Source organism: Hirundo rustica, chromosome 8 (genome assembly GCF_015227805.2).
Source record: "Hirundo rustica isolate bHirRus1 chromosome 8, bHirRus1.pri.v3, whole genome shotgun sequence".
Classification (NCBI taxonomy): Eukaryota; Metazoa; Chordata; class Aves; order Passeriformes; family Hirundinidae; genus Hirundo; species Hirundo rustica.
In genome coordinates, this window is record NC_053457.1 from 18,109,614 (window position 1) to 18,135,140 (window position 25,527).

Below are 25,527 nucleotides of genomic sequence, written 5' to 3' on the forward strand. Positions count from 1 at the left end.
GAGATCTCCCTATACATATGTGCCAAGGAGAAAATGACTAATGGAGACTGAACTCCCCCTTTCCCCACTGGTAAGAAGTTGTTTAACTCTAGAAAAGCTTAGCAGCTCTTATTTTCTAAAAAAACATTTTAGGATTATAAAATTGCTCAAACTTACACCTCCCATGAACATGCTGCTGGGGAGCTGGAAGCATTTTCTCTCCCAGTGTCATTGCAGGGGGCGAGACCCGGCACTGCTCGCATGAGCTAGCAGCACTGCAGTCATTCTGTTGCAGGTACCAGAACAGGTAGAAGGCATCGCTGCACTTACACATCACTACAAGCCTGGGTTGGCTGGAAAGTTCACTACAGCTCACACCACCTCTGAAATCCAAGCATGTTTTAGGCTTGGCATCTAACTCAGGTGAAATTCAGTCTTGGGTCTGGTTGCAACAGACAGGAATGGTGAACCTGCATGAACTCAGAGTATTTCTCCTCACCTCTGACTGAGCAAACTTGTTGGCTTGCACAGCTCTAGCAAGTGCCCATGGGGTGTGTGTATTTTTAGACGCTGGCTTAGAGGATTAGCTAATGTACAGGTACACTCAAGCAGATCTGAGGGAGCTTGGATCTAGGAAATTGCTCTATTTGTACAGAAATGGCCTAGTATCAATGTAGAATCGTAGCTGAAGTTCCCTATTTTTCCAGAAGGTTGAACCTTGTAAAGACTAATTTTTAGAAAAAAATTTAGAGAAACTTCAGCACTAATGTCTTCTGTACAGAATTTTTCCCATTTCCTCTCTCTCCAAACACTTTGGTCAGATCCTTCTCTGAACAAAATTATGTCCCCACACCCCTCCCCTGCTCTGCACTGGGGTCTCAACCCTTACTGGTGAAATTAAATCTTTTGAGGGTAAACAGGCTTCTGTTTACTGACTGATAAAATAGTTCACTCTGGGTTAAAGATTTGCAAATATCTATGCTCACCTTTCTACCACAGTAGATTCTTCTTAACCCATGTGATGTGTCTTCCCATCTCTCTAAAATATGGCAGGAAAGGAACATACTAAGCAGCACTGTAGAATTACCCAGTGATGGACTGACCAGTTTATGCTCCATACTGAGATTGTAACTGTGCTCACACAGAAAAGACGATAAACAGACCTAAACACCACTCAACCACAGCATTTTGAATCCACAGCCAAACCCCTGTGTTTATTACTCTATTTCTCTTTAAACAAAAGCAAGAGCATTTAGAGAACAAAACATCCAGAGCAGCAAAAATGCCTTTTAGCCAGCAGTGACCGGGACCAACGTGCCCAGGACAACTTTTTTCTTCCCACAGCCTAAGATCATATTTTACAGATTTTTTATTTACTGACTCTTGCATATGTCTCTCTATGTTTAAAAGCCAGCTTGAAGCTATGTCTGTGGAATTGTCTGAAGCTGTGTCTGCAGAAAGCACTCAATCAGCAGGTCACCTCTTTCAAGTGGTGCTGCTTGTTGATGCCCTCACTGTACAGAAAAGCTTTGCAAAAATTCTGGGTGTTGGTAAGTACAAAATAGTTATGACAGTGTAATTGTTGCCACTGGTGTCTCGTCACTAGAGATGGATGAGAATTCCAGCTGTGGGTTCAAATGAAATGATCACAGAGTCTGAAACTTCTAGTATGGAATAAAATTGTTCACCTGGATTTCTGGCCATGGAGGAACCTGGCAGAAACTGTGATCCAGACTCAGCCAACATTTAGCACATTAAGCACTTTTATCCATTCAGATAGCCAAACCAGCTTATATCCTGAAGCTTTTCCACATCTCAAGCCTTCCCATATCCCAGGGTTGATAACCCAATCACAAACATTCATTGAGATGCAGACAGGATCAACACTGAACACGTGGATGTTTATCCAAATCAAGCTTCATCTGTCAGTCTCTAACTTACAGCTGTAAAACTCACTACCGGATCAATTGTATATGGTTTCACTTTGTTGCATCTTCAAACTCAATCAATTATGAAAATTTGTTACCTAATTCACATCTATTTATCTTGATGGTCCACTGTCCAGCTAAAATCCTCCTCAATTTACAGCTTCACCACCCAAGAAATAAGGTCATTGTCTAAGTTCCAGCAACAGCTGAACCTGACCAGCTGTGCTTAGGAAAGGGGTTGGCTTAGCTCCTTTGCAATATAGGTAAAACACTTCAGTAAATTTGTGAGCCTTTAAAGAACAATTCCAGAAGGGGTAAAGGGCTGAATGTTCCCCTCTCTAACTTACAACTGAGAAGACATGAAGGGGAAATGGCAAGTCCAATTACATGATGATGAAATAAAAGAAAAAAGGAGCAACTATGGATGGGAGACGGTAACATTAGGAAGAAAATATGAAAAGAAAGACAGAGTGAATTTATTTCTTCTCAACTCCTAAATGGTTAACATTGCAACTTGCAAGGAGCTGGATACCATTCCCTTTCGTTCAGTAATCACATATTCTCATAACATTCATCAAAGGACTAATAAACAGAAATTAAAGTACTTGCCTGCAAGCTGAGAAACACCACAGGAACACATTTGTCCCATTAATTCTCTGCCAGGTCGTGCAGGGAGAACCACCAGTGTTTTTAAGACTGTCAGCTCCCAAATGTCAAACATGAATCTACTGATTACAGGAACAGTCTCACTGAGAAACCACCAGTGTAGGGGGTGGTACTGGTCAGACTCTGTGCTACAGGCAGCAGCCATCAACAATAAAACAAATGCACAGCCACTGTCAACCCTCCATGGCACATCACATCTGAAGAGAGGAGGAAAGCAAACTCAAGCACCACCACATTATATCTAAAGTTAAACTGCTCTTTGTAAAATGAGCGCATTAAGCTAGTGGCTCCAGAAATCTTTCTTTGACTGTCCAGGTAGATTTATCTTCTATGAACACATCTAATTTTATTTTTAATCCATTCATTCTTTTTATTTTTGCATCTTGTGACAATGAGTTTCACAATTCAATTGTGGTCCGCATGAAACGCTATTTTTTCTTGGTGTAAACCTAACAACTGCATAACTGTTCAAATTCTCCTTGGATGTATTATTTTATCCATCAGACCTTCCTGCAATCTTCTCTTTTCCCAAGACTTTTTCAAAGTTTGGCTTTTTGGTTTTGGGTGTTTTGTTGTTCTTGTTTGTTTGTTTGTGGGGTTTTTTTGAGGAAAGGGCTTCAGACAGATTTTACATCTTAATTGCTTACACAACCACTGGAATACAAGACCATTCCATGTATTAAAAAGTCTACCCTGAGCTCAAAGAACCTCTCCTAGCGCAAGTATCATTCAAATGAAAACATACCCATATGATGTTTCATTTTATCAAATCAGCATTTCCCAGCCAAAAGAAGTTCCATCAAGCGAATCCCATGAAAATCTCTACCCTGCTCACCTGCAAATGTAACAGAGGTGACTTCTGTTTGTAGTTTTTCCTCTACTTGTTATCTGGTTGAACACAGGCACTGAGAAGCTTCCTGTCATTCCCCAGCTCGGGGTTCCTGCTTTTTGGTGCCCCACTCCATGGTAGAAGATAAAGCACTAGAGATTCATTCACTTGGTGCCAAACTTCATCATTCTTCAGAAGCCACTGGAACTAAGCTGGCTAATGGCAGCCAGGGATAGTATAGCAGGGCAGAACTCACGCTGCTGCCTGGGGCTTTTGAAGCCAGTAGTGGGGGATTTTCCTCCTGAGAAGCCCTGATACAGCACTCCAAGAACACCCATTTCTGCTCTGCATGGTCTCCACTCAGCCCAGACCAGCCTGAGCACCACTACTGAACGTCCCTGAAAGCCTGGAGCCAGCAGCTTTTGAGGTGAAATACATGCGAGGAGCAGGGGAGTGGGATCTGACTTCAAAAAGCCAGATCTTTAAAAGTCAGTAAGGAACACCTTGACATGCTTTAATTCTGATTCTAGTTTCAGATACTTACATCAAATATTTCTACATACTATACACCAACCTTGATAAGAATGTCTTGGACCTTTCTTTAAGCTAAACAATCCAAGCCTCCTCAGCTTCTCTTAGCATTCCCTTGCACAATCCTTTAATCATTTTAGTGGTGTTTCATTTGACTCACTCCAGTAACCCCATGGCCTTCTCATCCCAGGCAGACCAAAAGTGGACAAAGAACAAAAGATGTTGAATTACTAGAGCTGAGGTGAAGGCTCGCCACCCTGAATCTGCTGGTAATGCTCTTCCTAAAGCAGCCCAGGAATTTGCTGGCCACAAGGGTGCATTGCTGGCTCACGTTCAACTTGTCCAAGAGCATGCCAGGTCTTCTCTGCAAAGATGCTTTCCAGTCAGTCAGCTCCCCATGTGTGCTGTTGCCAATATTCATCATCTGCAGGTGCAGGACTTTGCATTACTCTCTGTTGAACTTCATCAGGTTCCTGTTCACTCCTTTCTTCACCCTGCTGAGACCCCTCTAAATGATGACACGAATCATCTGATGCACCAGTCAGTCCTCCCAATATCATCTGCAAGCTTGCTGAGGATGTTCTCTGTCCCATTAACCAGGTCACTAACAAAGCTGTTAAACAGTACTGGCCCCAGCAATGCCCTTCACATCCCTTGCCAGATTCAATTCCAGATTGCTTTAGCCTTCCTAAGTCCATTCCTGCATTTCTCTGTATTCCTTCTCTTAGGTCACCTGTCCCTGCTTTCACTTCTACACTTCCTTTTTAGCCAATGAGCTTTGTCACAAGCATCTTGTTCATCCATACAGCCTCTGCCACCCTTGCTCAGTTTCCTGCACGAGGAAGAGGACTGTTCTTGAGACTGAAGGAAGTAATCTTTAAAAATGCACAAGATCTCCTGGTCTCTCCTCTCATGTCATATCCCATGGCATTCTTCCAAACATATGCCTGCAGTCAAGGTTCATGGATGTAATCTTTCTATGTGCCTTGCAGAACGGTGCAGAGCAGTTCTTTTACAGATAGTCATTGTCACCTCTGGCAAGTCTGATTGCTCAACATTTCAGATCCCTCCTTAACAACAAATGAGGACAAGTACCTTTTCCTACGTCAAGGCCGTAACATGACGGTAAAATATGTAGGTCATACAGCAGTAATAGAAGCTCCAGATATATCTGACAGAGATACATTAGGAAAAAAAGAACATAATCAGGTCTCAGAAACAGATCTTAAAACATTCTCTGTTGTAAACAGTTCTGGCAGCAAGATCCACTCCATCTTACTTCAGCTGTTGTATCTTAGTTTCCATATTTACAGGTGTACCATTTGTGACACTTCTGCCCGGGGGAACCAGCCCCTCCTCGCATCTGAGATGACCCAGGCATCCCCAGTCCTGGGCAGATACCTGACCTCACAGCCCCCATCGTCCTTCTCTTCCTCCTCCCTGGGCTGGGCCCATCTCCCAGCATTAGACAACAGCAAGAGCAAACACCGAAAAAGCTGCATCAGGCGCCAGCTATCTCGGTGCAGAGATAACAGCAGGTATCAGGCACAACAAACACCCAGCGCCGCTCCCACACACCTGGGGGAGCCTGCACAGGAGAAATCCACCCTGACACCTCCTGAAGGGGCTCCTCCTGACCCAGTCAGGAATCCTACTTGAGGCTGTCACTCTGTAGGAGCCCGCAAACAAAGAAAGGGAGTAGAAACCACCTCTGTCTCCAGACTGGGCAAATAACAGAAGCCACCTCCCCCCTCCTCATCATTACCTCTTCAGTGGTATTTTAGCATCTTAAATTCACTGACATGGCTCTAGGTTTATGCTGCTCTTACTGGAAAATTCCCATCTTACAGGTGGAAAAATTAAAATTCAAGACTCCCCAAAAGTTAATGACGTATCCGAGCTCCTAAATAGATTGGCATCCTGGTGGATATGCATCTAATATCAATATCTGACCCTTCAAAACAGTCGTGTTTGCTCTCATGCAGATGTTAACTCAAAGATATTTACTCATCTAAAGCAGGATCCCTCATTAGCCCTATACAGGCCTAGTCTTCCATTACTCATGAGAACATTGAGCCAGGAATTAAATTACACCTCAGACACTTTGTCCCATATCTTTCAGCTCTCCCCTAATACAAGATATAATTTCACAGGGCCCTGGTTCCCAAAAAAACCCCATTCTCTGCACTGTTTTCTGGCAGAAGAATAAAGAACCCACACATCATGGTTTATCTGTATGGGAAAGATGTCTGGAATTATTGGCAGTAAACCAGCTTCCTCAGTGGACATTTCTTCAGACCCCACCAGTTTAACAATAACTATTCCTCGTGAGTAGAAAAACTACTCACAAAGCTCTGGCAACACAAACACGTTGTCACAGGGTAAAGCTCTTTATGATTGCCTAAGGGAAACACATCCCTTCCAACCTCCCCTCCATCATAAGTAACTGACGAAACTCGGGATGAAGAGAAGGAGAAATTAGGATAAAGTAATGGACAAAGAAAGGGGCTGAAACACATATTTCTGGCAGAGAAGTGAGGAACTGCTCATGGCAAGACAGAATATGTAAACAGAAGAAAACAAACACAAAGATTAACACAGAATGTTTCTGTCCCCGTGCTGTGCTTGTTGTGGGCTGAGCTATGAGATTTATACCACCTGACATTCAACTCAGGCACCAAAAAGCTTAGGTTTTGTATCTCATGCCCAAAGATTCAGTCTTTATCTTCAGATAAAGCTCTGTTTTACAGCTGATGTGGGACAGAAATGAGGAAGACACACAAAAAGGAACTTCTTTGCAGTGGCTGCACCTCCTCAGACCAGAAGTACAGTCCTGTCACACACTTGTACAGGACCTCCTCTCTTCCCCAACCACATCAAACACTTCGAATGCATCCAACTTGGGAGGGCAAGAACAAGGTCATTCTCAGCCCAGCCTATGGCCACAAACCCTTCAATTTAGCACTGTGGCACTGCAACAAGCATTTCACATTAATGAGCACCCACTGAACACTGAACAGCAGGACTGTAGGACACAGAGGGACTCTCCAGATAAGCTTTTAGTGGTGCAAACTTGGAGCAATATGTGTCACAGAGGTAAGAAGGATCATAGAAAATAGTTTCAATCACTCTGTATCAGAATGTTCTCCAAAACTCACTTCTATCAAGTCACTGTGACAAACTTCTTTCTAAAAGACAATCAAAATGTATGGAGTACTCTCAAATCTCAGTTTACAAAGTCTTCTGCTCTAAATGAGATGTATTAGACTTGAGAATTCAGGAGCCTGGAACTCAGGGAAACTTGCTAGAGATTATTTTCCCTATAAACAAGACGACTCTTCTTCATAAAACTTAGGAAATCTACGATTGTATTTTAAGGCCACATTTGAAGCATATTTCAAAGAACACATTCCATACAGCTTTTAAACCTGACTGTGTCTTCAGTATCAGTAATTTGTGATCCTCAGCAGCTTTGGGGAGTTTTCTGTTTTATTTTAAGAAGCCTTTGCTGTTCACCTTTAAGCACAGTTCATATGCCCGCATCAACACATAAGAAGGTACACTCAATATTTTTTTATTTATGTTTTTTCAATACATCAACAAAGATTAAAGTGTGGTTAAGCCTCCCTTTTTATCTTGGCATAATTCATTTTTACATCGTATCAACCTTCTCGGCGCTGGATATTTGCATATTAATAATAAAGCCTGCTTTTTAACTCCTCCCTTTAGCTTAATATATTAAAAAGTGTTGAGAGATAAGACTCTCAAATTAGTGGTGGTGGCAAAGCAGAGTTCAAATTATTCCATTAAAACAGAGACAGCTATATTTGTCCTCCCACATTTGAGTTAAGCTGGAATTTCACCTAGAGAAACTGTCCTGCTCTGATCATGAAGGAGAAGTTGTAGGTTAGATCATTTCCCCAAGTTGGCTAGAAAACATTTGGGAACAACAGTTTGAATATCTTCACTGTTTCCCAGTTATTTGCATTCCTATACATTCTTTCCGAAGTGCAAAGAAACTGAGGATGCAGCTCCATGGTTTCTTTAAGCCAGTTTAGGTGTGGGATGCAGTCAGAATGAAGAAGCCTGCCCCTCTCCATGCCATCACGTCTCCCCATTGCCTGTGCTGTGCTGGAATTACTGGTGTACACGGTTAGCAGGGCCAAGGAATCAATCTACCTACAAACTTATCCTCCCCCTCCTTTATTCCTGCCAGGTCGTTTCCTGCTGCACAACTCAAACCCACCAGTATCAGCAGAATGAAGCGCAGCGGAACACACTCTTGCCAGGGGGTAGAAGACCACTCCTGACAGTAGCTGGCACTTCACCAGCTCAGAGAAGTGGCCACAATGTCAGAATCTGCTCTTGCAGCTTGGACTACAAAGCAGGCATAGTCGAGATGGCTTTAGGCTAATGCATTTGAGTATTAGGGCAGAGAGCTCAGGCTAGACTGACTGCCCAGCATGTACCCATGTCCTTGGCTTATTTTTATCCACAGAGAGAGAAAAAACACTGATACACAACTGCAATCCTTTCTTTCCAACTCTGCAAATGCCAGTGTTTCTCTTCTACAGAGCTTAAGCTTGCTCTCACCAGCAGCCTTTACTGACTTTGATCACTGAACCAGATCAAGTCTGCGGGATGTGAAAATAGCAACAAACAGAAGCTGCTGTATTTTCCCCTGCACTGCTCTAATCTCCCCTGTGCTGCCTTGCTTCCCCATTCTCATTACTGTTTTTTGATGCCTCATAAAGCTCCAGTTCCTGGAATCAATGTAAGAGTATCTGCCTCATTTAAAATCCAAAATATTATCTGACCACTTTGCAGAGAAATTCAAAGGTAAAGAAACTTAACCAATTAATTAGGACAATACTGGCTCCATAAAGAAACAAACAAAAAGGAAAATCCATCACTACTTTTATGCCATTCTGATATTTCTGTTTTAAAAATATTTGGATTTTTAATTATTATTTTAATTCTTAAACATCTCTTTTGAAACTACTTCAAGAGACTGACAAAACACAAGCAAAACGTGAAGCCAAATTTGCACTGATACCAGCAGTGCTGATAATATCACGCCCTAATGGCTAATACTAGACAGTGCACCACTTACCATGACTGAATGTCTCCTTTATCCTCACAGTATTTCTTGAATGTACATTGCAAAGTTACAAAATACACACCATAAGGTCAGATACAAGTGGCTTCAGAAATACCAGCTCCGAGACTCCTGACGGAGGGCATGCATTGACCCAGTCTAAAAGACCCTACACTGCGGACTGGAATTCAGAAGTGAAGCAAAAGAAGCACATACTCAAGTTTGAGGAGAAATTCTGGTAGAATAGTTTTCTACTAGCAAAGAGGACTTTTTCTGCCCACAGCACAACAGCATCACATGTAACCTCAGATCAGACACAAGCTAACTTTTGTACCTACACCCTCCTGCTAAGTGAAAGAAGGATATTGGGAAAAATTGCATCAGTAGAGATTGTATCTCCTCCAGACAAACCAAGTGCTGCTACCCAGAGACTCCAAATTTCAAGAGTTACTTGAAACAAAACAAACCAAGCAAACAAACCAGACAAAACTGACTAACAAACACTGTGTCTTCTTAGTATATCAAGGTCACTTTCCCCCCCTAGATCCAGGAAAACTAGTGACTTCATTTCAGCAAGAGTAATTGTATTACCTAACCATTATCTGGCACTTTTTAATCTGTACCTCTCAAAAGAGGTCGACAGCCCCATCTGCATGAGATAACACTATTTGCATGAACTCCGTCAGTAGTACCCAAGTCACTTCAAAGCACAGTGTCCAGTACCAGGCCAGCAGCTGCTCTCACCAACACCAAACCCAGAAGAAAACATCTGTGAGTCCTCGTTCTGTGCTAAACTCGGAACACAACTCCTATATAATCTACTGACTTGAGAATTCCAAAGATTGTGTTATAATGTCAATAATGAAAGTCTGGATGTTTTGTTCATTTTAACCACAGAGACTGTCAACAACTGTATTACCCTGCAGGTGTCCACTCTGCCTGATCCTCTTCTTCCTCAGGCTAGACCCCCATTAAAGCCAATGGAAGCTTTGCCTTCTCAACTGGGCCCTACATTAACTTAATTAAATTTTGCTGTCTCTGGCTTCGTGGATGTTCAAGATGGGCATCTGCCCTTAGGGAAGAAAACTGAGGTAACTGGACAGAATCTTTCATTCCCATAAGGTCCACAGAATATTTTGCTGTAAAGAACTGAATACTGACAATAGTGGTATGTTTGTTACTACCACCCATACGCTGTGGATGTGCACTTCCCCTTCATTCCTGTCCATCCCCTAGTTAAAAAAAAAAAAAAATAAAAATCCCCATCCCTTGCTTCAAAACACTTCAGACAATCAAGAGCTTATCTAGACATCTCAGGGATTTTACAGTGTTATACATATCCTAGTATCACAAAAATATGTTTTACCTTGAGGCAAATGTTTTAATTTATGTGCATGTGAGCTATTTGCAATACCTCCACCAAATGGAGCCCATATAACCCGTCGGATGGCTTTCACCCAATCTTCCATTTCATTCTGGGAATTAGCCATGAGCAGGAAAGCCTCATGATTGACAGGCATCTTTTCCCGGTCCCCTGCACCACCTGAAAGACAGAATACAAATCTCTTTTAGTATCCAGTTCAGAAGAGAACAACCAAAGTTTAACACTGCCAAAAATCTCGGTAAAAATAATCAAATTATTATTTTAATTGAGCAGTTTTACAGACAATTCCTGCTGATGTGCTGAGGCACCCACAGAGCACAGGTTGATAGAAGATCAAAGCAGAAGTGCAAAATATGCATTTCCAGTGTGGGAAACCTGGAGATGTTGCATCTGCTGTCTCAGCAATAAGAAAAGCAAGAGCACAGGCCGTAAGGCTCTATAGGAAAAGAAAGAAATTATTCCACATACCTGTACTGAGAGATTTTTACCTAAAAGAAGGACCAAGTGAAGCGTAAGAAATTTTAAAAGGCTTCAGATGTAGAACTCACAAGATCATCCACTTTCTCCAAGTCTGGCATATATATAGTCTCAATACAGAGAGAGACCCACTCTGATTTTGGATCCAATTCAGAAAAAAATAAAGACCTGGGAATATGATTCTGAGTCTTCCACTTGATGTAAAAACTTTAGGAGCTATTAATGTTGGTGTGCAACATCTCAGAAAAGCACTGACCAGAACACCAAATTCACTCAAGCCATCACAAAAAGACCCCGTCCCTTGTGGATACACCCATACTTGAAGCATTTTGACCCTGCTTTTCCTGTTTCATTTTTAGGTCAGCACTTACTCCAACAATTTAAATCCTCCCCTCACCCTTCATTTTATGTTCCAGAGCTGGATACAACCTAAACACAAAAAAGCTTTATTAGAATAGTCCCTGGATGAAAAGGCTGCTGATCCTGTCCAATTCAGCAGCTGCATCCCCAGCACCCTGGAGCTTCTCCATCACCATGGAAACTGCCTTTGGCTTTGCTACGGAGATAACATCTGAGCTGTGTGTCACTGCCATTTCCACGCTTACATGGCTTTCAGCACCTACTGGCAAGCTAAAGCTGCCAGCCTGTGCTGAGCAGCTGAGATTGCCTGCCCGTGGAATTCAGAGATAAGAGCAGGATGATGGTATGCTGTGGTTTCTGCAGAGCTGATTTAGCATACACAGAACATGTGCTCCTTAAATCCTTGCTAATCTGGGGAAAGAAGCAAGCTGGGAGCTGCCTGCAAGCCAAGGAAGTAGTTTTTCTCGCTATTAATTACTTTCTTGCCCTGACACACTCATGGAACATTGACTGATTTGCAAAGCAGAGGTGGAAAAATGAGATGCATGGGAAGTATTTTGTGGTGCTCCGAGAAGCAATTCACTAAACTGGGAAACTGAGGCAGTCTTTCAGTAAAGAGGAGAAACAACAGCCACCGGGGACTAGTCATGCAGCTTGAGAGAGAAAAGCTTTTTCCCCACATGTGCCCAAATCCTCTTGGACAGTCTCCCGTTTTTTAATTTACTGAATTATTCATATTCCTTAAGGTATATAAAGAGAAAAACTCTCTAGCTCAAGGCTAGGATGCCAGCATCTGAACAGATCGATGTCCCACCATAATCCACTGCAAGGATGACATACTTCATCCTTTGCATACAAAACCATCCATGCAGGAAACTGCAGTCCGTGAAATTCCTGTCACTGTCTGAATCCTTTTTACCAAGTACTCAGCCTCATGGTGAAGGCAGAGGCTGTGAAGTCTAATTCTTGCACCTCACACCCAGCAGACCTACTGACAGGGCCTTTTTTACTATCAAATGTTGCATAGGAGACAGGATTGAAAGAGGCTTTGCACAGCCCTCAGTACACACCAGAAATGGGTTTCAGGATGCGGCATTTGGCAGATAGACGGACTGAGCTCAAGCTAGGCCATCATTCTTCAAAGGAATGAAACAGCCTCAAAAAGGCATTTACTGTATGGGTCCCACCACCAGCAAACAACTGAGTTTGGTCCAGGTAAAAATACATCTTGTTCTTAAGTTTAAAGGGATCAGCTGAGATCTTGCCCATTCAAGACATGAAGGGCAAGAAAAGACCAGAAGCTTGCTTTAGAATAAAGCACAAACTGTAAATTTAGTGGAAGTAGTTGCACTAGCGCTTACAAAGATTCCATAAGAAGCACAATAAGCAAAGAATGAAGATGATTTACTGGACTTCTGCAAAACTGGCATCAGCATCTTCCCAAGGAATCACTGTACCAGAGGGACCTGACTGCAAGACCCCTTCCCATAAAGATGGACCAGCCAGCTGCTTTCTGAACCTTCACAGACAGCTTTCATGCAAGCATTTAGGAAAAAAAAACAAACAACAACAACAACAACAATAACCCAAACAAACAAACAAAAACATTTATACTTCTATTCGAGTCTGCAAAAAGCAAAATCTGGATGGGAAAAAAAGATTTCTGTACACACCAGACCTGAGATTCTGCCAAAGACTACATATAGTTCCTCCATGCTTGGCTTTCCCCACTGAAACTTGAAATAGGAGCAAGGTCATGACCCTCCAATCTGCCTGTGGGAGAGTCAGCAGTGGCTAGACATGTAAGTACAAGCAAATGAAGGCAACTCCACACATGAAGGCCAGCTTAGGAATAAGAATACACTTCAGAATTGCTTTGTACATTAGTACGATGTGACTATGCATTGGCAGAGCATGAAGGCCCACCTGTAAACATTTTTCTTTTTAAATAATATTTTACTCAAATTTCTTTGCGTACTTGGCTGGTTCCTTCTACTACATCCTTGAGGCATCAAGCAGGAAAATTAGGGTTTCCTAAAAGGCAGAGTTCAGACACATCTCTCTACATTCAACAGCTTTTCAGTCTTGGTAGTCACAAGAATGAGAAACAGCTGAATTCAAACACCTAGATCTTCTCAAAACAAACAAACACCAACCCAACCACCCTCACAAACAAATAAACAAACAGCCCAAGGAAACAACGTCACAAGAAATTTCTTAGAAGTCTAGAATTTTACCTGAAATTCACAGATGATTTTTTATGGGCTCAGACACAAAGCAGGATCCTATCACGGCTATCAGGTTTGAATTGAAAACACAACATTGTAGCAATTCAAACACACTAGATTTTAGGAATTGTTTTAGGGAAACAATTTCAAAGCTTCCTGCCCAGAAACATTTGGCGACAGAATTTTAGTTTTGCCTCTCACAGTGGGATGAAGTTCACATTCAGATGCTGAATTCACACGGCTTCTCTGCCGCTAAGGGAGCTCCAGCCCTTACTACGGTCAACCCTGAAGCACACAAGCTCTGCTTCTATTGTGTGAATCAAACAGGGTGTCTGGCCACTCAGCATCACAATGGGGAAGAACCCTCTGTTAATGATTTTGAACACAGACAAGGGTTTTTCATACCCTTGAACAGAATTTCTCGCTCATCTTTAATCAAGCTTCCATATAAACAAGACTGGGCCTCAGAGACAAACCCTGCATAGCTCAGGATTGCCATGGGCAGACATTCCTGTCTTTTGCTCAGCTACTTTCATCTCCAGAACAGAGACAAAATAAAACTGCAAACACAAACAGAGTGCAAGAGTCTCAACAGATGTGGAAGGAACAGGGGGCTTAACTCTGGGGATGCACAGTCCCTCTCCTTTAGCATTAGCCTGTGACCAGTGGATCCTGCATTCAGTTGCCTGCTGCAGACTTCCTGTGTATGCTGGACAAGATGCGCTGGATTTCATCCTTATCCATGAAGCAAGTTGGCAGCTCTATTTGCCCCTCATCCAAGCATACAGAAGCCAATAATTTCAAGGGTGGGAAAGGTGATAGCAACCATGTCGGCATACGTTAAGAGCCCAGAACTATTGAGAGACTTGTTTGGTTGTTGCTCCCCACCAAAGGGGCTGCAGGTTCCAGCTGACTTGAATGCTTTGTTGCCCCTGTCCCTAGGTACCTTTTTCAAAGTGTTTTACATACCCTAGGAGGTATCTCTGCCTGTGGGGAACAGTTTAGCTCCTGGCCCCCAGCTGCAGTACACAAATGCTCTCTCTCTAGGACCAGACTCACACAAGTTGACAGAACTGCTCTCCTCTGCCTCCACTCACAGTTTCTTCATTTGACGTGGTCTGGGTGCCATGACCTGCTAATGGCAGCAGTCACCTCAGAGCAATGTCCGCCTCACAATCCTTAGACATGATCCTCCTTTCAGCTTTCCCCCCATGCCCCACAAAAGGGCAGGTTAAACGCAAAAACTCTGGGAATAAATCTTGCTAAAGGTGAGATTGGGTGCTGGAACAGCAGCAGGAGTCAGTCACAATCTACTCTTCAATGCCCTGTTTACTGAAAATTATTTTTTTTACCATCCTTAGGTAAGCACTCACTGGAACATGCAAAACGTAAGGTATAATTTTGTTACATTTACTTGTCCTGCCCTGTGTTCCTGTTCAAAGAACCTGCAACAGACAGGCTGCTCCTCTGCCTTTATACAGCTCTTTCCAGTAAGGAAAAACTTGAATTTTTGGTTTGCCTTGAACCTCATTCATTCAAGCTTAACCTTCTTAAAGATTACTTGAGAAGCCAAGCCTTAGATCCCCTTTGTCTGTATGGAACAGAAATTCATGGGGAGCAGGACTGGACTTCTGCATGGGAGATGAGACTGCCTCATTGCATATAAAAGGAGGAACTTTTATATTCTCAAGCAAAGCTGCTGTTGGGTTCTGAAGCTGGCAGCTTCTTTCTTTGCTTAGGGAACTTCTTTTACTTCCACCTCCCCCCTCTGACTTGCCTTTCACCCATTTCTTACACCATTCCTCTTACCGATGCGCTCGTGTGTTGTCCTTATATGAGCCTCCAGAGAAGTTACACCATCCCAGTAACTTGTGTATGTGTACACATTGACATGTTTGTTTAGGTGTTTGCCCTGCTTTGGTGTGGAGAGCAGCTGCAGCATTTCCAGCGGGAGCGAGTTGCAGCTGGCGGTGCGCGGGTGCTGCTGCGGCGCGCGGAGGCGAGCGGCGGCTCAGGGCTGGCCTGGGGAAGGGAGCCTGGTGGGAAACACAAGGCCCACTGACGTGTCTGCCCTCAGTGCTGCAGCAAGTAGCAGCAGGAAGCCTTTGACTGCGGACAAGCAGCAACAAAGGTCTTGACAAATGGTCAAAAACTAGCACTCGCTGCTGAAAAGAACAATTGCAATGATTCACCTTCCCTGACCTGGTCCTTTATGATTGGCTTTAAGGTGAGTATCAGAATTTCGGGCTCAAATCCCTGACAACGAAAGGTGAAAGATGAAAATTAAGATGAATTTTGTCAAGAATAAGGGTAGCTCTGTTAGATGAGATCTTCATTTGCACAGCAGGAAAAAAATACCAAAGTAAACTTGATCTTTGGATCAAGAAACGAAAGAAACATCAATGAGTAAGCAAAAATTCATTAAGAATGTTTTGAATAGACAATTGAAACCTAATTCCATTTCTTTAGTCTTTTTACCTTGATTCCAGCTAATGTTGAACCTCTACCCTGAGCACTTTCCACCCCAAAACAAAGGTTTTCAAGAACCTGAATGCTGGAGGTAGAGACCGTGTCTATTAAAGCTGAATCCTGGGTTAACCTGCCAACAGCAACAGTTAAAACTTCTCCTTTTTTTTTTTTTTTTTTTTTTTTTTTTTTTTTTTTTTTTTTCCTGAATTATTCTTTAATAGAACGGGAAAATTGCTGGGAATATGAAACTCATCTTGAGATGATCCATTTAGGCTGGCTGAGAAGAGAAAAAAAACAGAAAGCAAAATCTGAAGTAGTCAAGGAGTGAGATAAAAGCAAGGAAAACTGGGGGTTTCCCAGTATGGGTATGATCTGTGAGGAATTAAACAGTACAGTAAACAGTGATGTGTGCTTGCCATGAATTTTTGGTTTGTATCTTCACCCACCCATCTATTTATATATGGAATATGTGAGTTGGAAGTTGATTTGGAGCTGAGTAAATGCATAATCATATTTCAAAAGGCATACAAAACTAAGAAAAAACAAGGCACAAAAATTCAGAATCGTGAAATGCAAATGAAAGAAACAAGCTTTGAATCAAAATACATTCACTGTGCCACAGTTCCAATGCACAGCTTAATAGCATTTTTTCCTAAAGAAACAGTCACCTTTGTAGGTGAAAGGTGTTTCATTTCCACAGTTTGGAAGGAGCTTGGGGGATTTTAACATTCAATATTCATTTGGTTGTGTCAATGAGAAAAAAATGAAACCTTAAATACCTTTTATTGTAATGAGGAAGTTCAGCTCAAACTGACACAATTCACATTTTCTTTGGGCAGGATTTACTAGCGTGCACTAAAATCTCATTGACTTCTCAGTCAAATATTAAATGCCTAATTTCCTTAAGCACTTTTTATTTCACCAAGTACCATGGTAGTTACAAGGAAAAGTTGATGAAATTTTCCAAGTCAAAAACCACTGCAGAGGATTTTGATGAGTCTGTAAATGGTTTTTCAATACCATATCTTAGCCCTCATCCTAGAGAATAAAGCAAAAGCAGGCAAACACTCTAAAGCCACTGCCATCTATTAAGCAATCCCAAAGCCCTGTGATCTCTTCTCTCCTCCCATGCCTTCCGTGGTTTCAGAAGCCATTAAAATGCTTTAAAAATGCACCAACAAAGAGATGAGACCTCAGAACTGTGGTTTCTTATGCAAAAACATCGGGCAAGATTTAACATGAACAGAGTCACTAATAAAGCTTCTCTGTACTGGTACATGGACTACAGAAAACCCTTATAAACCTAAGGCTAGCGATCTGTGTCAGTTGTCAGGATCAAGTGTAGGATTACTAAAACTCTATGAAAGAAATGAAGATCAAACTCAGTCTTTGGCCTGTAATACATAAAACCTGTGTCTGGCTAGCTTGACTCCCTTGCCTGGAGATGTATTTCTTGATAATACATGTGACCTTATTACTCTCATCTTTTATCTATTAATTAAAGTGAAGTACTGTTTAAGACTACCAACCACTTCAAATAAAGCAATGCCTTGGAAATAAACAAAACCCATATTCCAGGCAGGCCAAATGCTAGTATGTGATGTCACACACCAGGAACCATGGCAAGCAGAATAAAAAAGATGCAAGATAAGAGGAAGGAAGAAAAATAACTTCAAGTACTCTTCAAGGAAAAGTAAGTAGAATTGAAGCCAAACTTCACCTTGAACTTCTGCTTGTAAAACCTGCTCGCGTGAGTTCAGAGCTGTGTAATGTTTGAGTTTAATTGAGCTGATTTCTCCTTAAGGTGATTTATCTGCCTTTGTCTGAACTTCTCAAAGTTTCAGTAAAAAAGGCTCAAGCATTTTTAAGTTATATTTCTGGCATTAAAAACATATTTATTGTTCTAGTATACCCACGCTCTTGCGTCTCTCTGTTTTCAGTCATTTGCAAATTTAGAGAAGAGATTACTACTATGCTGCCTGGGATGTGCTGCTCACTGAGGCCATAGAGTACAGCTTAGGTTGGCTGAAGTGACTTCACAATGGAGGAAAGGCCACGTCTACTGCAGCAGGCCAATATTTAGAGCTCAGATGAGCCCAGGTACAAAATGCAACTGAGTCCATTTTTGTTCCAGGATGCAGCATCTCCCTTGTACCACCACAGCTTAGTCACTAATCCCTCCACCTTCTGCCCCCAGCTACTTTGCTCCATAAAAGGAACAGACATTAACAATGATCACACTGCCTCCTCAAACACAGAGGTTTCAGGAGCTTGTGAAGTGTGCCCCCAATGCTGTACTATAGTATTTCTATAAACAAGCTGTATTATCACTGCTTTGTTATCAGCTTCTACTGGCTAGCAGCAAGAGATGAAAACTTTCCAATACGGCCACAGCTAATTTAGGAGGCCAGCAAGGAGGAGTCAATCAACAATAATTAACAATGAGGAACAACTACTACATTGGCAGTTTCTAGGAGCTGCATGACACCATTCCACCTTTGTTGCACCTTGCATGTTCCATCTCAAGTGTGAATTCCAGAGTATCAATATTCTAATATGTCCTCAGGAGTTAGACTGAACCCTTCTGGCTCTTGACTCAAATAATATTTCCTGATAGGAAATTACTGTGGAGATTGAGCATGTTCAATTCAAAGCCTGCATCATAACAGACAGACACTTCTTGGGTGGAGCTCTCCCAGTGCAATGGCACATTCACTGCCTCTTAGAGCAGTATCTACTGACAAAGGAGACAATTTTAAGGTACAGCCTCTGCCCATGCTAACACTGTTTTCCTTGCCAGAGCTCCTAAAGGAAAAGAATCTGAAAGTGTTGGGAGCCTAGGTATAGTTGCAGTTCAGCTTCTTCCATTTACACACCCTTGTGCTCCAGAACTCACAAACCTTTCCTTTAGAATCTGTCTGACATGTCACCAGCTCTCAGGGAGCTGTTCACACCATGATTTGTCTGTCTTAGAATAACATAAGGACAACTTCTACCCCTATCTGAAGTTGTGCTGGGGGAGGAAAGAAGTAATTTCACCCCCTCGTGGAAGAAGACCTGGTGATGGCAACTGGAGATGACATGGGAGAGCAAGGAATTTTTTACCTCAGCACATTCCATAACATCCTTGTATCAACAGCAGGCTGCTTTCCCTCATCCTCCTCTCTTCCACTCCCCAAAGCTAACCCTTACAGACTTTCCTCAGCGTATTTCAGATCTAGAGTTACAATGAGCCCATTCCTTTATGGTGATGGTGTGGAACTGCTTGGACTATGTGACTACAGTCACTTCAAACCTCTGATCCGAAAGGAGAGGAAATGAATTTTTTCTCAGGCCAGCAGAAGACATACACTCTACAAGGAGGAGATTCAGGTCAGCTGGCAGGAGTTGTGTGTCTGTCCCTACAAGGCACCTTGCAGGAGACATCTAAATTAAGGCAAACTAATTTGAGGTACAAAAAAGAAGTTACAAACGTACGTACGAAAGGCTCAGAAAATAGTAGCACAGCCGTGAAAAACAGGCCATATGGTTCCACGTGGTTCTCCAAAGCTGCAAGTGCTCGACACTTCTGAAGAATGTATCAAATTATATACTCCAACTGTGGTTATGTTTACATGCTATTATAAGGGAGGAAATTCCTTCCTGACCAAAGATGATGATACTTCACGCTTTGAAAAATCTGAATGAAAATGACTGGATAATTTTTATGCATTACCATGCAACCACAAGTAATTTTCTAATTCTCATAAATTTCTTCAAATGTTTCACAACAAAAACAAAAGTTGAGGAATTTTATATTCTGACAAGAAATTACCATAATATCAGAATAGTGAAAGCTTATCTATTTTTCATTAATAATTTCACATTGGAGAGATAATATCCAAGTTTTGCTCTCTTTCTGAACTGTTATGCTCGCATTTGCCAGGTCTGCTCCATGATAGGAATGAAGCGGTTCATGCCTTCTGAATGCATCTCTCTAGAACCAACTTTTCTCTCCACCTTGCCCCTCAGAAGCCTATTTTTTCTTTCTCCTGCACTTAATCCACCATGAAACCAAAGACATCCTCACTGTTATTTTTAAAAGACTACACGTCTTTCATCTTACCCAGTGCTCTAAACCTTGAACTAAGGAGAATGGAAAAGAAGCCATCCACTGGTAAAGCTTAGGCTGCAGATGCCAGAGCTTTTAGCTGAGCCTGTAAAGACTCTGATTCTCTGTAGACTGAATACAGAGTACTGCACAAATTCAAGCCAACCAATTACAAACATTATTATCTTCTTTAGTAAAGTAACTGAAGCTTTACAAGCATGGTTTTGGCAGCAGCAAATTAATGGACTATCATTAAGGACTCAACAGTTGCAGACTTTGTTTTTACAAAAAACGAAGCTATTTGTCACATTAACACAGAAAAAGGACTGAAATGTGAAAGCATATATATTGTAGGCCTTTGGCAAAATGTTGACAACTTTGAGGAAACCCTTGCCAATACTAATGATGAGACAATGCAGATAGAAGTCCTGCTGATCCAGATCCAAATTTAAGAGCTGAAGGATATTCTGATCCAAGACTAGCCTCGTTACAGTTTGCACAGACTGACAGTTTTACAGCAGTCTCCTCCTATATCTGGCTATGCATTGGCAATCAATATATCTTCTAAACATGTCTGTATAGCACACAACATTCTTCACTACCACAACAACGCTCCTTGGGAAAAAAAAAACGTATATACGTGTCACTTGGGCCCAGCACTGCAGTCGCTCAAAACGCAGCTGTGATGGCTAAGGGACTCCAGGCTGGGCAATGGGAAAAGCTGGGCCTCAATTCTTTGTGCTTTAGGACAACTGTCAGTGAACTGCTACTGGAATAATGCTTAGAAACATCAATTCTAATTCTGTCCACTTGCTGGCAATGAACCAACTCCTCCCAGTTAGCAGCATTATCAGAACACCCATGGAAGTTCCTTTGAAGTGGTTAATTATTAGCTGATATAGCCTCACTTTTCAGAAACATGCTGCTGTAGATCAGATTTAAACAAGAAATGAAAAAAACCTGTTAGGTAAACAACAACTCATCCTGAGAAACGTCTTCAGCTGGTGACCTTGTTCCCACTGCAGTTCAAGGGAATGTTGCACAGAATGCTTTGACTCTGGATTTCCCAGTGGAAGCTCTGTCTTGCAACATTCACTGCCAAAATTACGTACTGATTGTACCCTTCTACTGCATCGCATCCCTTTGGCTGTGTGTCTCCATCACAGGCCAAAGACCTGCACATAGGTAGTGTCATCTGACAAGCTGGCACAGTCACCTTTGAGTTGTAGAGGCAGAGAGCGAAGCTCAGGTGCATTACCTTAGAGATCACAGTTCAGGCAGACTGCTCACAGAAGCACAGTTTAGGGTTTGGAACTATTCACAGCCTTCATCCAGCATTACTGTGCAAGATTCCACTCCCACAGTGCAGGAAGATCACCAGCACCAAGACAATCAGCCACTGAGCCCTTGCTGCCCAGCTCCTCCAAACAGCAGCTTCTGAGCTGGTGCAACATTTTCCTACCTGAGCATCTCAGGACTCGTGGGCTAGGGTAAAACCCAGTGAAGTGGCATCCCTCCCACAGAAATCCTGCAACTTTCTCTGGTCTTCCTAGATCTGCAAGGCACTGTAGTCCACTTGTTCTGTCCTGATAGTCTCTATCCAGAACAGTTAGCTGGCAAAAGGAAAATCCTGGTATGTGAAAACCTGGGTCAGCAGCCTTCTCTCCACTATACCAGCAGTCACAGTCTCTTAGCAAAGCATACTGACACCTACTGAGGGCTACACTATGTTTCCAAAATGTCCTCCAAACAATTGTTTATGTTATTTTTATGTTATTTGAAAGTTTACTGGTCTGTCATGTTTCAAGCAAAGGCTACTGATCAAAGTTAGGTCATAGCCCCAGAAAGACAGAGTCTCTTGATTAACAAGGGAAACTAAAAGAATTTCCACAAAGGAGCACAGAAAGGAGACAAGTGCTCAGGAGACATTACAGCTCCCAGGAACCTGCCCCAAAAATCCTGAAGGTTAACACAGGTATGTACAGCCACCAAGTGTAATAGAGAAGCTTTCTCCTGGTGCGAGAGTGTATTTGCTGCATGGTTGACCATGCCTGGCAGCCAAACTCTGTAACTACACCCCAGTTATCTCTGGAGCAAGAAACGTTGCACATACAGTTTACATGTGGCCATTTAAGACCCACATGTTCTGGGGAAACCCAGCCATCAACATATTTTATGATGTTCAAATACAGAAGATGAAATTCTTATCCCAAAGAACTAAAAAGCCTTGCTCAATGCTCGTTGTGTACACTACCGGAATGGAAATGCCAGCATTGCCATTTGAGCTGACTCTGCCAGTGGTATGAATAACAAATTAAATCTAATTACACATATTTAGGCCACAGAGAACTAGAACTTGCATGAGACCAGCAGAATATCACCCTCACTATTTGGAATGCCCTCTATAGGCAATATATTTGTGTATTTTAATGCTTATAGAAGCAGAAGGCCCATTCTGAAAATGCCGACATAAATTGGGCTGCTGCGCAGATTCACTAAGCCCGGCTGGTCCACTAAGAAAAATGCAAGTAGGAAACAGGGCACATGTATCTGTCTTGTGAGCCTCCTCTCTCTCCTCACCCTGCTCCTTTCTCGAGAGCACAGAACTGTATGCAGGCATTGCACACAGAATGTGTCATAAGAATTTGTCTTTGTACTCAAAGGCAGAGTAACAGCCAGAAACCAGGATCTGCTCAGCCAATGACAGGGCATGTATTAAAAAGCCTTCCAGCTTTTGTTTCAAAACAAAGAAATCTTGATAAGCCTAAAGGCAGCAGCTGCTGCCAGTAGCATGCTGCCTTCCTTACCTTGGGGACACCTGCTGAGCTGCTGCTGTTTAATATTACATTAAAACAGCAGCTTTTCCAAATAATTAATTATGTATCTTTAGTGAAGCTGTGGTACCCAGGGGGCTGAGAGGACGTGGTTTGGAAATCGAAGAGCCATTTGGGTTAATGGTCTGCAAGGCTGGGAAAAAAATTACTGATGGCTTCATGATTTGACAGAGCCCCAGTCAGGTAACAGAGGGAATGAGGGGAGCATAGCAAGTTCCCCCTACTCTTCCCTTCTACACTCTTTTAATTAAGAGCAATCAAATGAGTTTGAAGGTCCCTAAAAGGAGATGCACCTCTAACACATAGGGAGAAATAGCAGAGCTATAACTTGTATGGCTTGTGACTGCGACCAGTTTCAGTGAGCTAGTACTAATGACACGGGAGGTTCCATTGTATCACATTCTTTATTTAAATGATTCATACTGCGAAAGCAGAAACCCAAGACAGCAGTAAACTATTGTCTTCAAAGTCTGGTCTCTGCCAGTTACCTCTCAGTGAAAACTCAATTCATGGTCTCTGGAGCAAACCTGCAAGTTGTCAAACAGACACAGCTTCTTCCAGCCTTCCAGAGAGGTTTCAATTCTCTTGCCTTGTTTAATTTAAGATCACCAGTCAGGTGATCTGGCTACCTAATCACGAAAGCATTACATGCTTGTAATAATCATAAAGAAGGAGCATATTTCCAAATGCACAATCTAGCACTTGTAAGCCTCAAATGCTCCTGTTTGCAGATATTCTAGTCCTGTCTGTGAGTCTAAATACAAGGATGGCTGATTCTCAGGAAGCCAACAGAAAAAAGAACTCTTTATACCATACTACTTATCCTAAGATCAGCTTCATCTAGTCCAGTTCTGATACTGCTCCATCCAATTAAAAACATCCAACACAGCTTGGACGGCCTTTTTCAAATATGGAATAGCCACACAAGAGTAACTTCAAACCAATTTTGTCACAAGTATATGAAAACAGAAATGCTTTCAGTGTATGCTTTAGCTATTAACAAACAAATTAAAAGAAGTAAAAAAAAAAATAACAATTGTTCTCCATTGTTGGAATACGCTTTTCACGTAGAATTAAACATTAGTGTTTTGGGATACCAGGCAGAGAGTGATATTACTTTCTAAGATTATACTGCACATTAGTGGAGAAATGCCGTCTCTGTATTTAAAAAAAAAAAACACCTAAAAAATCCTTTGAATGCCACAATGAGAAATTCCTCATGAGAAATATCAGTGGAGAACTGAGATACAGAGACACTCAATGATTCCCAATATGATACTAATTATCAGCTAGCAGAGTCAGAATAAAAAACACAACTACTATATCTGGGCAACCCAGATTAATCAAACATCGATTCTCACAAAGCAAGGAATGCTGTTTAGAGGGTTGATTGTGTGGAACTGCAAAGACAGTTCCAGCAAGAATGAAAGAAAAGAAGCTGAACAGCATGAATATTGTTCTCCCAGCACAGGATAGGAGAGGGAAGGAGACCATTTTCTCATCAAAGCAGTGCTCTCAAAACAGGAAAGTCACATCAGAAATTTGGAGTGTACTGTGTCTCACAAAGCTGCTCCTTTGCTCAGCAGCTCCAGAGCTTGCCTGGCACCTCCTCTCTTTGGAGAGCATTAACTGGTGAGCTGAAGTCACCACTCTCAGCGGAGTGCACATGGGTCACGGAGAGGCAGCACAGTGCTGGCCAACTCTGCCTCTAGAGCACTGTGATTCCTGGCAGCACTGGCATCTCTGGCTGCTGAATCCCAGAGCCCTGTGGAGACAGTGGCCCAGATCCCACAAAAGCCTAGACACTGATTGAACAAAGCCCCAGTTCCACTCAGAATTTAATACTGATGAGGGAGATTTGCACCAGAGCCACATGGCTCTGCAAGTCGTTTACTGGACAACAGACATGTCTCTGTGGTGTCCTGCCAGCTCCTGTCATATCTCCTGGCCCATGGAGTCCAGCACACCGTTTCCTGGGGGTTCCAACCACTCAAAACAGTCAGGATCCAGACTGTCTGTGGACTCATCCTCCACACCCAAGCACCTTGCTTTTATCTCAGATACCATGGGGTATCACCATTGCATGCTGGCACCTGCTGCATCCCAAACTTATGGAATGGGTTTATTTGTAGGGATTATGAGACTGATTTCTAGTCAAGGAAACAGTCTTAGTAAATAACGCACCAGTTTAAGAAGAAAGAATTATCCAGGCCCTTTTCTGCTTCATCCTGATGCTTTTGTTCAACTTTCTGAACGGGAGCATCCACCAGGTAAGTGCAATAAGGAGTTTAATAAAACACAGAGGGTTAGGTCACATTGCATGGGCTTCAGAGTTGAAAGAAAAGCCACACACCACCGCAATTTCCAGGTCCATCTAATGATGAATCCATCTAGCTCCTTTTTTCTCTCCTCTATCCCTGCTATGTCGAACTGGAGATATATAGCTGGGTTAACTGCACGAAGTATGAAGAGCAAAATCACAGTGGCCCTTTTTCCACATGACTGCCACAGATGCAGAGCATCCTCATATCCACTCCTGTACCATCACCCTCAAATCATATTGTTGTATGGATTGAATGCTTCCTTTCACCAGGATAGCCTTTCTCAAAAATTTCCATAATGTGTATAAAATCATCCACCCTGCGAGCACATCA

General features: G+C 42.3%; 1 protein-coding gene across 8 annotated transcripts in view; it reads right to left on the reverse strand.

Moving 5' to 3' along the window:
- The window catches only part of ARHGAP22 (Rho GTPase activating protein 22), a 134,695-nt gene that overhangs the window by 33,572 nt on the left and 75,596 nt on the right, over nt 1-25,527 (reverse strand). For 6 of the 8 annotated variants that reach the window (XM_040070886.2, XM_040070885.2, XM_040070890.1 and 3 more), the window contains one exon: nt 10,398-10,574. In XM_040070886.2, coding sequence (XP_039926820.1) covers nt 10,398-10,574 — 177 coding nt within the window. The remainder of the gene's footprint in view (nt 1-10,397; nt 10,575-25,527) is intronic. The other 2 variants (XM_040070889.2, XM_040070893.1) reach the window with 1 other exon arrangement.